Genomic DNA, 14,754 nt, shown 5'->3' with positions numbered 1-14,754 from the left:
GTGTTTAAGTTAAAACTTTAAATATTCTTTATCTAAAAGTTCGGAGAATATATCCATATTGACGTTTATTTATCTATACATTTATATTTTATGTCAGGTAAAATTATGTATTTAGATATCTAATGCCAAAGACACTGAGAAAAAATATTTCTCTGTGCATATTAAAAAAGTAATGATAGCGTTTTGCTCAATGAGGTCGAGTGAAAGTAATTTGTTCAAAAACTAAATCCATAAAGTATAGTTTCAATATTAACATTACTATGGTGTAAAGTATGTTAAATCGAAAGAAATCGCTTGATAAAATTTCGTATGTCAACGCCAGAATCATTTGAAAAAACAATATATTATTCAAATTACTCAAACATTATACCTTAGTTCACTTAATAACTCTGGAGCACTCGTTTTTTATTGTTTGATAAATAATTACCTCTCAAGCATTTTAAGTTAATTATTTTTGGCGCAGAACTTATAAAAGTCAAACAAGTCTTATAATATAGATTAAGATAATTTATAAAATTAAATTAATACTTTGTAATAAGAGATAACATAATGTTGCACGTGCTCTCCTCACATCTATGAAATGTAAACATTTATTTAAATAAATGAATGACTAATGGTCATAGCAGTCAAAGTTGTAAATTTAATTAAAAAGTATATGTACATATATGGATAGCCAGTTGTAAAAGCTGTTTTTTATGTTGTAAAATATTATAAGTAGGTATGATGGTCGTGCCGAATCTAATGTTCAAGATTACTTTAGGTCATTTTTTTTTTATAGTTTATGTATGTATCATTAAGAGTAAGTCTTTATTTAATGAAATAAACTCTCCAACAAATATTCATTAAAAACTCTTGAAATATCTTAAACGGAGTGTAATGACTACAAAACTTTCTTTTAAATAGGTAAAATGGTTTTTCTAAAGTCGAAATGACATTAGTGTCTTGAAATTTATACAAATTGTCAGTCACATTGGAAAAATTCTTACAGGAAATTGAAAAAATGTTCATATAATCATCATACAAGAATTGACCACATTCCAACATTTTTTAGAGTCTCAGTAGTGTGAACACAACTAACAAATTCATTTACAAAAATTAGTCTGCTGTTTATGCCCAAATAGGCTTACACTCGACTTATTACAAGAGTCTTACAATTCCTTACAAAAATTTTTCCATGCCAGAAATACACTCATGTCTTTCTAAGCTTCGTGTAGTAATTTCACTCCCTCAAAAGAAAATTTCTTAGACATTAACCTTCGTTTAAGATTTATTAATATTGCCGACAAATTTGTTCAAGAAAAAAAAGCTACTGATAGGGTTAGAGCAAAAGGTTAAAGACTTTCTTAACACTTTATTTGACACTGTGATAGTATTTTTTATCCGACTGATCTATTAAACTCTTCATTTTAATTATAAAGACTTGCTCTATGTTAGACGTACATTAACATTGAAAAAAATATATTCTGTGAGCTATATTATTAGTCTTGTAATTTCGCATAATACTTTAATTATTTCATGTCATTTCGTACAAAAAATTATGAATATTTTTGTGTCATTCCCAACAACAGTTTATATTTTTTTGTTTCTTAAATAGACTTTGATTGCGATAAGCAATATACTTGATTATCACGGCAAAAAAATATAGTGAAATCGACAAACAAATCGTGGGAGTAATTAATCTTGACATATCAAAATATTTGACACATTTGGTGTTTAAATGCTTAGCACAATTTTAAACTTTGTAAATAATAAAAAATTTAAAGTGAAAGCAAAAATACAGTTACCCATCTAATATACAATAGAAAATGGAGTATCTCAAGACTCAACAATTTCTGTAACACTATTCCTTATTGCAATCAACAACATAGCTCTAAATTGTGACATTTTATTTAAAATATACAGAATGATCAGTTTATAATAAATCACCCGATTACTCGCAAAATAAATACAATAGTTGGAGAAATAATTTTTGTATATTTTTATTAAGTATACTTCTTGATTTATCAGCTATAAATTATTTTTAAATTTTTTTCCCTTGAGTAGGGATGTCAGCTTTATTTTTTCAAAATGGCAACGTACATAACTAACAAGTTTATTTAATTGATAATGAATTAATTAAGAAAATGAATGGTCGATTATAAATTTTGGATCAGTATTTTAGAAGTAGGAATATCCATAATACTAGAAATAAGGCAAATAAAACTGCTAATAAACCCAAACCTAAAAAGAATTTAAGATATAATCATTAATCATCTACATATTAGACATAACAGACTCATGCATGGATTCTTATATCTAAAGAAGACTCGCCATAATGCCTAATATATAGAGTAATATTCATAGTTAAACACATATTTATATTAATAAAAATATTGGAAAGTTCAACTCTTTTCCTGAAAAATATCCATTAAACTTAAATTTAGAAATCTATAAAAACAGTTAAACTTAAATATAAGCCCCAAATTTTTTCTGTTAAATTATACTGAAAAAGTTATAAAAAATTTATTTTTCAGTTTTTACAATTATACAATTTTTTTTTTATCTATTTTTTTATTATTGGTTAGTAATTATCTCAAAAAACAGATATGATAGAAAAAATTCTGTGTAATCCTATGTTATTATTTAGGTTATTCTAAACGTTACACTGGAAAATAAATTACGGTCGACAATTTTTTTATTGTTAAATTATCAAATTTTCGTCACAGGAACAAAATATTTGTTTGTGTGATAAATTTTTTATTGCTCTAACAATTTCATTGTTCAAAACATTATTTTCGGCTGTATATAAACAACAAATTTATTGATTTTACTTTATTTCTTCTTTGTTTTTTTTATTCTTATTTATAATATCACCGTATATAATATGCCAATCGTGATTATTAGTTTTAAATAAATTCAAAGCAATCCTGATTCTTAAAAAAATAAAGTGTTGTTTTTAGGTGAACAACAAATACTGCATCAATTATATATTTTATTATATATTATATTGCATCAATAAAACTCTTCGTATTTAATGAGGTTGCTCTTTTTGGATGGCTTAAGGTTAGGAATTTAAAATTTGGTATTTACATTTAAAGTTATTTATTGTAATATTTCCTTGGTTGACGATTCTGTATTGTTTGCTAGTTTTTACAAGGTTGAATAATACTATTAGCACATTAATCTTCATAACTGCTGCAAAGGTCCACTTCTGTGCATGTACGCCACACCAATGCTGAAAAATTATAGCCATATAAAAGTCATATTAGGTAACATATTTATAAATAGGTAACTCATCAAACTATGTTCGGATTTTAAAATTTAATACTATTCATAAAATACTAAATATTAAACGTAATATATAATATGCACATACAAGAGCAACAACGTAGAGGCTTTTCCCGCAAACACAAAAATGGATTGTTTGGGTTGCCTGAAAGAAATTTCCATTCCATGCGCTTTTACTCACTATGTATGAATGTTTGGCAAAATATTTATTTGGTTCTTTTTTTTACATCGTTCTTTTTTTTATGCATCGAAGAATCCTCTTTATTTCTTTTTTCCTTTAACTTCATCCACCTTTAATATTAGCCACCACATATTCCAGCTTTTTGTGAACGACCCATATGTATATATTTCATCTCAAAAGGATATAAAACGCTAAAAAGCGCTAACCGTACATGGAGTTTGGCATATGTGTGGGTACGCATGTAAGAGAAAACAAGCAAACCTTATTTCTTCTACCATCTTCCTTTGGACTAGGTCGAGCCGATTTAAATTTGTAATTTATCATGACTTTCAATACCCCCGGGATCAAATTATCCAACACGCATCTACTTGGCAATCGTTAGGTGTAATTTAAAACGTTTTAACCATTTTTGTTAAGGGTAACATACTCCAATCCAATTTCTTATCACTTTTTCAAGTTATGGCTGTTTAATAATATTATGGTTAAAACGATTGCCGTTTATTTAAAACAAAATTATTGACACTATTATTTATAATAATTTATAGTTACTTGTATAATAAAATTATTTATTTATATAGCATCAACTGAAAAATCGACATTTTTATAAACGTTATTTAAGGACAACAATTAACATTACATATAGAAAAAGAAATACTAATCATTAAATGATATAACTATTTGTCAATAATATCCATAATAAATAAGCTGTACATAAAAAAACAAAACAAAAAATGATAGAAGTACAAAAATTAAGAAATGAAAGTAGAGCTAAGTGTTGAAAAAATATTATTTTTAAAATGATCATGAGACTTATAAAAAGAATTACAATACATACAAACTAAATTGGATAGTTTTAAAACTCCAGGGAAAAAATATCCAGCTGCTAGATTAGTTTTAAATTTAGGTATATAAAATGAACATTGAGGTTAAATAAAATTAACTGAGGTAAGAAATCCAACCTGGAATAATAGTTCAAGACAATCAATGTTAAAATTTATAAGGTCATAACTAAACATAATGTCTTTTTATTTACGCCTGATTTCACATGTACCAAGGCAAACTGAGTTCGGTACTAATGTAAAAGAATATCTGGATATAGATAGTTTCATCTTAAAAGCTAGTATTTTTAAAAATTTAAATTGAACATTCTCAAATTTTGAAATATTGGTTGTATAATTAGGAGACTGAATAAGAGAACCAAACTCTAACCAAAAAGCAATATAAAGATATTATGCAATTTTTTTTTAATTGTACTATTTAAATGTTCTATTTAAAAAACCAAGCTTTTTTAAAGATTTATTAATAGTGAAATTAACATGAAAAATAAATGTCAAATTGGAACTAAAATAAATACCCAAGCCTTTAACTGATGACAATATTTTTAATTAAATACTTGATATATAATAATTATAAATTATTAAACTATTATTACGAACAAAATATATAATAAGACATTTATTTATGTTTAAATTTAGACAATTAAAAATACTCCATTCTATAAATCGGTTTAAATTAGTTTATAAAAATTACAATCATCATAAGAGCGGACTTTACTATAAATTTGTATAATCAGCAAGTAAAAAAATCTTAGTGTCATTATCAAAGATAAAAAGCAAATCATTAATAAAAATATTATACAATAACGGACCCAAATGAGAGCCTTGAGGTACACCTGAAAAAGCAATAAATTCTTCAGATAATATATTTGTTAACTTTAACTAGTTGCGTACGATCATAAAGATAAAATTCAATACACTTTACAAATATCCATTAACACCATAACAATGCAATTTTATTAACAACAGTCTGTGATTAACTTTATCAGACGTTTTTTAAAATGTATTGTATATGTAATCAATTTGTGGGCCTTCGTTAATACCATTTAAAATATCGGTTTAAAATACAAGATTATTTGTACATATTGAATGTTTTGATAGAAATCCATGCTGATAGTTAGAGAAGCAGTTTTTCATTATAGCAGAAAATTTATTAGTATTTGAGGCCTCAAAAATTTTCGGTATAATTGATATCTTTGAAATTGATCCATAATTACAAACATTAGAAATATTACCAATTTTATGTAATGAAATTTTCATTGAAATAATATCTCAATGATCAGATGTATTGATACCTTTTTATTGTGACAAATTTAAATCGAATGCTATTTCAAAAGTATTAATCTATTAATGAGTTCAAGGTAAATAAAATACTATAGTATATAGCTTTTTCCTTTAAATATTTCTAACTTAACCCGTTTTTTAAAACAATAAAAAAAACATTAATTAGCAAAATTTTTTCAGAGATTAACAAAATTAAAATTTATAGTTTTTAAAATCTGTTTCTTATGTTTCTTTTTTATCCATTCTTATTACTTTCATTCAAGATTTTAATTTACTAAAATTTTCTTAAAAAAACGCATTAACTAATTGATAATTATATAATTAATTGTATAATTATATACCAATTCAAAATTTAAGATTTTAGGTCTGAGAAAATTTATTCAAGTTTTAATTTTGTCATAGATCCTGTTAAAATTTTTATTTAATTAGTTTAGAGGTTAAATAAAAAAATCGAATAATAAGATTACTCTAATATTATGTTGTAAGCTCAAGGTGATCATAATTGCAATAAGAATCTCAGTAATTGCTATAATCTTATAAAGTTGAATTTTAGAAGTTTCTTGGGGTAAGTTATTATTTATAAGTTTACTCATTATGCGATTAAATGCACGTGTTAGTAAAATATTCAAATAAAACTTTCATAAAGTTAACGAGCTGAAGTTGTTATTACTTCAGCTATGTATTAAAAACAAACTAATTACATAAATCTGCAATTTAATTATATTGTTCAAAAACTTGTTAGGTTATTTTAAATTTGACTTTTTAAATTGATTAATTCATTAAGATCTTTAATAAACCTGATGTAATAGATTCTTTTCGTGTAAAATTTAAAAATATTTCTTTGATACTTCATAATTAATAAATATTTATCATAAAAAAAAAAATCAAATAAAAATACTTAATGGTCTTGATGAATCTTTATAGACAGGGGTTACCACTGACGGGAATCCACTTCAAAGTGATGTCAGTGGGACCACCTGCAGATGTCTCGTAAATATAAGTATTGGCGTATATAGTCAGTGGTTAAGTTTTGAAATGAGACGGAAAAAAGGAAATCAGGCCAAAGTCTATCAAAAGCCCAGACAGGTCATTAATCAATAGGCTCAAATCCGTTGGTTTTACGTCAATCAATTTCGAACGTATTCGTATAGACAGTGTAATCTAAACTCAACTCGAATATTATTTTTTAACGGAACCGTGGTGAGTGTTTCAGAAAATTTCCGGCTACATAAATGCAGTTGATCAACTAAAATGATATTGATATAATATTTAAGAATTAGTATTAACATATTAAAGTTGCAAAATAGTATTAAAAACTTAAAAGAATCTAAATAGATTTATTTTTAAATGTATTTTTTATTTTCTTTAAACTTTAGAAAATAATCATCTAAAAAAAATTACGATTATTATAAAAAACCTATTTTTACACAACAAAGTAGATTTTTATATTATAAGTAATTTAAAAATAGCATTATTAAAATAATTTAAAAACAAAAAAATGTGAAATTGCGAAAAATAATCTTCACAATTTATAATTATATTAATTATTATTAAAAAAAAATAATCTATATAGAAAATACATCAAAGGCGTATAATATAAAATTCTAGAACTTTAAATTCTAGAGTGCTTAAAATAATTTGTAATCAATCTAATTAATCAAAAAAAATTGTTTTTCTTTTCAAATAATACAACCATAAAATGAATTTTTGATTTAGAGTTAAATAAGTAAGATTTTTATACACTTGGGCGCTCTATGTTTTATCAATCTTTTAGATTTCTCGATAAATCTTAAAAATACTAAACCAATAAATTGGTTACTAATGTTTTCACGCGCACTAACAATTATAAAAATCATTAATTTTGTTGTTACGAGTATATTGTAAAATGTATAATAAATAAATATTGTGTCGAATGTCATAAATTAAGTCGTTTTAAATTTTTAGGTCTTATGGTACCGTGATACGTTGCAACTGGATACAACTGAATGGCGAATTATGGAAGTCAGAGGAAATCGATACACTTTGCGTCTAAGAAAAGCACAGAAAATTGACTTTGGCAATTATTCTTGTGTAGCTGATAATGGATTAGGAAAGAGCAGACAATTCATAGAACTAACAGGTAATTTATACAACAAATATTTGTAATCAACAAAGTTTTAGTTAATTTTATTACAATACAATCTTAGTAACATGTTTCAATGTTTAGATGTACTTTAAAACTTAGTCGAAATTATTTATTGTATTGCCACTAGAAAAATGTTACAGCCAACAAATTACCACATCCGCGCGTAAAATAAATTTTAATTACTGCCGAATTAATATTAAGTGGATTACTTTGTCAACATTTCATTGTGTCTATTCCACAACGTTGCTAATAAAGCAATTTATATATATATATATAGTATCTTTAACGCTACTTGGACAGATAAATAACGTGTAGACCAAAATTTAAACAAAATGTAAAATTTTCGAATTTTATACAATCATTATAAAGATTACTGTATTTATAAAAAACATAAACAATTATATTTATTAACTAACTTAACATGACATTGCGAGGTGTTCTTCGTTAATGAAAGAATATAATTGTATTAAATTAATATAGTCACATATTTTTCAAATAAGAACTATTAAACATTAAAAGAATAAATAAATTTTTTTTAAATAAAAAATAATAAAATTATGCAGGAAAACCAAAAGCTGCCACATTCACCAGTGACGAAAGAAGTCGATCTAAAGATTCTTACAATATATCTTGGATGGTCAAAAGCTACAGTCCTATCCAAGAGTATAAGTTATTGTATAGACCAATAAAAAATAATAGCAAAAGTCAACAGGAAACGCAATATAAACGTCCTATGAGAAGAGTAAGTATCCATTAGTTAAATGAATAGAGGTTATAGTTCTTAAAATATACCAAAAAAATTTAATTTGGTATTTATATAATACAATATTTTTATGAAAATAAGTGATAGAATGTGATAAACTATGATATTATTTTTATTAATAATTGTTCATTTATTCATTTTATTGACCAAATTTTAACTATACTATGTTTTAGTAATACATTATTAAAATTATAATGTTTTCTTTTAGGTTCTTTGCGATTCTAAGATGATATTAACTTTACTAATATGTGTTTTTTTTTATTTTGTGTCTCTCTACTTTTTCTTAGCACTGACTAGACTGATTTTTTTCATTGATACGTTTAAAGAACATAAATTTTATTTAGTTGAAGACATAATACTCACGAATTTTTCTCTAGTTTCCCATAAATGGTTGAAATCCTCAGAAAAATGAAGATTTTTAAAATCAGTAAATTTCGAAATGTTTTAACCTTTATTTATTTAAAAATATCATACATTTTTTAAAAATAAACGAATTAAAGTAATTTTTTTATATAACCTTAGATATATTCTTTTTATTATACACTTTTGTTTTTGTAATTCGGACACTTAATTGCCCGCAGAAGGAATAAATAGGAATTTATGTATAAAAAGTATGGTGGATAAGCATACAGCTCATACTCAATATATAATTATGCTAAAGTTATTATCAACCCATCAAAGTTTATGGTAAGAGAAGGGTTTCCAAATTATGTACATAAAACACAAAAGGTTTAATTAGTTAGAAATTAAAATAGCTTAAGTTATCATCAAACTACATCAAATATTTTTCAAAATCAATAAAGATATATATATATATATATATTTTTTAACGCTTTATAAGCCAATTCAATAGCGATCTCCCACAAAAGAGGAGGTTTCTAAATTATTGATGATACTCCGGGGCGGGAGGTTAGTCCGAAGGAGAGTGGGACGGCGACTCTAATTACCGAACTGATATCTCGTTCGGTAAATGAAGCCGCCCATGAACGAGTTTCGAACCCGAGACAGTGCGCGTCAAGCACTGCCGCGTTACCAACTCGGTCTCATCGTCACAACATCAGAGATATTTAATTTTTTTTTCACCATATCAAGTGACTTAAACTTCCGTTCCAATAATAATCTTACATTCTATTATGACATCCAAAATTTATATCGAACACATTTTGATTGACAATTTTAATATTATCCTATTTAATTAATTAAATAAGCCTTGGAAATGTATTTATACATTTTTCATATAGCTGATACATGTATAAACTTAAATTGTTTATCAGTCAATTGTAATGATTGTTTCTCAAACGTATTTAGCAGTTTATATTAACGGTAATTGTTTTTACTATACATTAACTATAATACTGCTATACTATATTTCCTTTCTTCTACCACTACTTTAGATCATTAAAAGACGAATAACCAAGTGCAAGCCATTGGTAGAACATTATGCTTGTAGGAGTCACTAAAACTTCATAAAAATCCTCTAAAAAGATATAAATGTACACTTGCACAAAACAAACTGACTGTTCTTGGTCCGTCAAAAACAGACAGGAGTAAATTATTTTATTTCTTCGTTATTAATTTTTCTACCATTGACTAAATTTTGGCTTTAAATGCTACAAATATTAATGTAAATTTTGATGATAAAATTACATAATCTACTCAAATTTATCAATTCTTTTCAAAAACTTTTCAAAAGAAAATTCTAATTTGAATATAATAATATTTAATTACAATTTTAATGTTTTTCTAATTAATAACATTTATATTTGATATTTTTAAATAAGAATATAATCACATTTTAAAATTGAACTCAAAAATAATTATATAAATAAGAAATTAAAATTCTTCTATATATTTCTTCAATGCATATTCGAAGAAGTGTTTTGTGTATATATTTTTCAATAGTCATAAATGACGAAATATTAACGAAAGAATACAATAAAATAAATATTTCCTCAATAATTAATTTACTGAAAATATAATATAAATATAATTATGTTAATTGCTATTAGTTTTAGCTTTTATAATTAAGTTCTCTTAAGTCATATGAAATTGAAAAATTGTTCTTTATTGGTATTTTTACCTCGAAAACGAGTTACAAGAGTAGAAAAAGAATATTTAATTTTTGTTTAGTTTTTTCTTAAGTTTACATGAGAAGACGAAAAGAAAGCATTTTGATAAAATAAAAAAAAAATTATGTCGAATATATATAATTATCAAATTATAAATTGCATATTCAAATAATATTACTGCTTTAATTATTTTATAGCATGATTTCCTAATTTAAAGTTTTTATTAATTTAGCGCACAGATGACTGGACAGAAATTTCAGTCACTCCTCAGCGTACTGACATCGTCGATCAAGCAATGTCTCAAGTAATCACCTCATTGGAGCCAGGTACCAGTTATGAGGCTACAGTACAGTCCAGAAACCGTTACGGCTGGAGCGAAATCTCTCGTCCATTCACTTTTACCACCCTTATGAAGAACGGTAATAATTTTGCTGAAATAATCTAATTTTTCTTTTATTATACTATATTTTAATGCTTAATACTTCAAATGTTTTAAATTCATCAACTAACACCATTTTGATTATTTTTTTAAACTGTAATTAAAAATAGTATTAATGTTTTAATACTTTTTTTTTCAGATGCTACTACATTTAACGGAAACTCGGTTTACATAGGTAAAATGAAACAATTGTTTTTTTTAAATATTTTAAATATTAATTTAATAATTATATTTCTATTCTATTAAATAGATCCAGAATTGAGAGATATGAGCGTCACAACTGCTATAAACAACGCCCCAAAGACAATTCAAACAGTACTACTCTGCGTCATGATCACGGCCATTATTTACTTAGCTTAAATTTAAATTTTGGTATGAAAACATACTAATAAATATTTTTGATTCTCTCTTTATGATAAAATGAAACAAAAATTATAAAATAATAAAATACTAATTTTTATTATATTCTTTTTATATGACTTTAATGTTTATTTCATTATTTTCAGAAATCACCCAACCCTTGCTATATAGTTAAACAAATCTTATAATGTGAAAATACAAGTGAAGAAAAAAGAACAGAAACCAACACAAATGATACATTTCAACTATCAACTTATACGAAATATAATTACTCTATTATCTGTTTTATACAACATTTTTTCTTTGGTCGGTCTTATTCTAATTTAAATTATAAATAATAACATTGATCATTTACTTTAGGGTGCTAAATTAAAATTGTATTGTTATTAAAATAAAAAGCTTTAATTATAAAATATTATATACTTAAGTAGACCCTAAAAAATCATGATTTTCTAAAATGACATAACACATTTAATAGGAAGGAAAGTGACACTAATATTAAGATGCCAAACACAGCTGTATTCGACATTTCTGTGATTTTCATGAATTAAAAAATAAGAATTGAAAACATGAAAACAAAATATTAGTATAACTCAATAATTCTAACAATATTATAACTCTACTAACGTCAGGAAAATACTTCGAACCTATTCGTTGTAAAGTAGACAAAAAAAAAATCTGTAGTAATCAATATCTTATAGATTAGCTTATTGGCCTTAGTTACCGCCTAAATACTGCATAATTTATTAATATTGTATAAATATATTATAATGTACTTGTAGATAACTTATTTATATAAATAATAACTATAGTAAGTAAAGTGTTTGAATTAATTTTATTTTTGATAGCTGACTTTCCTTTACCATCGGATACCTATTAAAAATTATAAAAACGAATTGAATAACTCCAAATCTTTTAGTTTTTGTACATACTTGTTTTTTAAGGTAATTTTTATTTTAATAAATTTAAAATATTTCATTTTTGTATAGACTTCATTCGAAAATCTTTTAAAAAATAATCAATAAAATGTATAATACTTATGTAACTAGAAACCTCTAAATCTTAAATTATTATTTAAAGGTCAAACGTAAAATGTAAAAACCATTATTTCATATTTTAATTTATGGTATACATAAAATGAAAATATAATTATAATTATAAGTTCACGTTTTTTAGTTTCGAAATATGTTCCGATTTCAATTTTTTCTTTAATAATAGATTGACGAAATGTTCTCGCTTTAAAATGTAATAATTAAATTACATTACAGGGCAGAGAGATATGAGGCTGTCTAAATTAAATCAAATATAATACTAATAAAAAAATTTATCCTAGTCATAAAATTTAGATAGTTTTAGAGAAAATGTTTACAGTTTACAGATTACATGAAATCAGGGCCTTCATTTGGAGTAACACAGATATTTTTTTATTGGTTCTCAGCAGTTAAATACTTTTCTCAATTATATTATAATTGTTTATAAAATTAAAACTGTTATCAACTAAAATTTTAATTAATAAGTAGTTCATTTTAAAATTTGCATAACTCAAAAAAATAAAAATTCTCAGTGTAAAACATATATTCATTATAAATATAAACAGTATAAATTAAGTATGTAAATATAAAATTATTAATGATTTTTTATAACAAATTCTTTATTTTTAAGTAAACTTTATTGTTAAATAAATTACAATCAAAATAGATTTAGAAAGGGTAATTAAATTTAAATTACTTTATTAATATTTTTAAATCTATAATTTTTTTTTACAAAATACAATTTAAATCATATAATTAAACTTTAAAGTGAAAAATAAACGTCTAAAATCAGCATTTTAAATTTCAATAGGATATATTTTAAGTTACTACACGATAAATAAAGATTAAGTTAACTTAATTTGACTCTTAAATACACATTTGTAATATTTTACATAATGTACTTTAACTATTTATGTTATTATATTAATGTTTTAAAACAATGGTGCTAATAAGAATGGGTTGTTATGAAATTTCAAACTGACAAAAATATCTGGCACCTATAATTTAATCGCGGTTTTTAAACATACACAATCTTACTGTAAGTATGAGTATCGTAATACAAATAGTTACAGAAGATATATTTTTTTAATTTTGTTATCCATAAAAAAAATTCTTAGATTGTATCAATCCATTAAAATTCATGGCTGAATAAAAATTGTTTTTTTTTTGTTGAGCGTTAAAATAAACTATAACATTAGCTTATAATTGAGTTTAACGTCATTCAACATATAAACTTTATTAAATTTTCATCTTTAAAGTTTTTAATATTAAAATGTTGTACGGTTTTTTTGGCTAACATTCAACATTAAAAAAAATTGAAACATAATTCACTACTATAAGCAGTTTAAAATTATATTATTACAATTTAAAAAATTTTTTACGTTATAAAAGTTTTATGATTAACAATAATATAAATTTATTGGTGTCAATTATTTTTGAGTTTTCTTTTTCGTTTTATAAGAATGTCATGACAACATTTTACATTTTAAGCTTATATCATAACATTTTCTGCGCTGTTAAAAACATAACATTTTTTTTTGTTTGAAATAATTAAAAACTGACGTATAATTATTGCCACTATTAATGTATAAACTAAAAACATTAAAAATTATTTTTTGACCTTCAAGTGAAACAATTTTTTATAATCATTTGATTAATCATCCTTTGCGAAAAATATAACTCCAGGAATTTATACGCATCACAATTTATTAAAAGAGCGCTAAAAGAGAGGAATGTATAGTTTTTATATATAGGGTTTTTAGTAAGTAAGGAAAGGATTTCATTGTTCTCATTACTTGTAATAATGGACCTGATTCCTTACCTATTGATAATTCTGTATAAATATGCTTTCTAATAATAAAAACATTTATTATTTACTTTAGAGCCTAAAAAATGGATGAATAGCCCTTTCTAAAAAGTAAAACTATACAATGAAAAACCATTTTTTTTATTTGAGCCAAAAGTTAAAGTTTATAAAGTAAATTTTAGTAAATTTCTTATGAAAGTTTGAAATTTTTATTTTAGTTATTATCATAATTTTTACTATAAAATCTAATAATTCTTTTATTATTTATTGTATAATATTATTATGCTATTGACAATTTTTAAATAAATGCATGTACATATTTGTTTATTCTTAAATATAAATAGTATATCTTCCTTTATAAAACTTAAATAATTTTAATAAATTAAAATTTAAGAGATTAAAAGATTTTTCTTTAACGCATGGTTTAATTATTATGAATTTTTTTTTACTGTAAACATAAATAATAAGATCTGCAATTGAACTTATATAATGAGTTCAATTACTTTATTAGATAAAATAATCAAGTAAATTAAAACATATTTACACATTTTTGTCAATCGTAGAATTGAATATAGTTTATATATTTTTAGAA

The 14,754-nt window shown here is 23.9% G+C and overlaps 1 protein-coding gene across 1 annotated transcript in view; it reads left to right on the top strand.

The window, feature by feature from the left end:
- Positions 1-14,472, top strand: part of LOC126897246 (limbic system-associated membrane protein-like) — a 228,785-nt gene extending 214,313 nt beyond the window's left edge. Inside the window, exons 7-12 of the mRNA XM_050670713.1 lie at positions 7,513-7,687; positions 8,257-8,435; positions 10,758-10,944; positions 11,104-11,139; positions 11,215-11,336; positions 11,471-14,472. Coding sequence (XP_050526670.1) covers positions 7,513-7,687; positions 8,257-8,435; positions 10,758-10,944; positions 11,104-11,139; positions 11,215-11,324 — 687 coding nt within the window. The 3' untranslated portion in view covers positions 11,325-11,336; positions 11,471-14,472. The remainder of the gene's footprint in view (positions 1-7,512; positions 7,688-8,256; positions 8,436-10,757; positions 10,945-11,103; positions 11,140-11,214; positions 11,337-11,470) is intronic.
- The last annotated feature ends 282 nt before the right edge of the window (positions 14,473-14,754 follow it).

Source organism: Daktulosphaira vitifoliae, unplaced genomic scaffold (genome assembly GCF_025091365.1).
Source record: "Daktulosphaira vitifoliae isolate Bord-2020 unplaced genomic scaffold, ASM2509136v1 Scaffold_2, whole genome shotgun sequence".
NCBI lineage: Eukaryota > Metazoa > Arthropoda > Insecta > Hemiptera > Phylloxeridae > Daktulosphaira > Daktulosphaira vitifoliae.
This window is presented reverse-complemented; position numbering and strand designations above follow the sequence as displayed.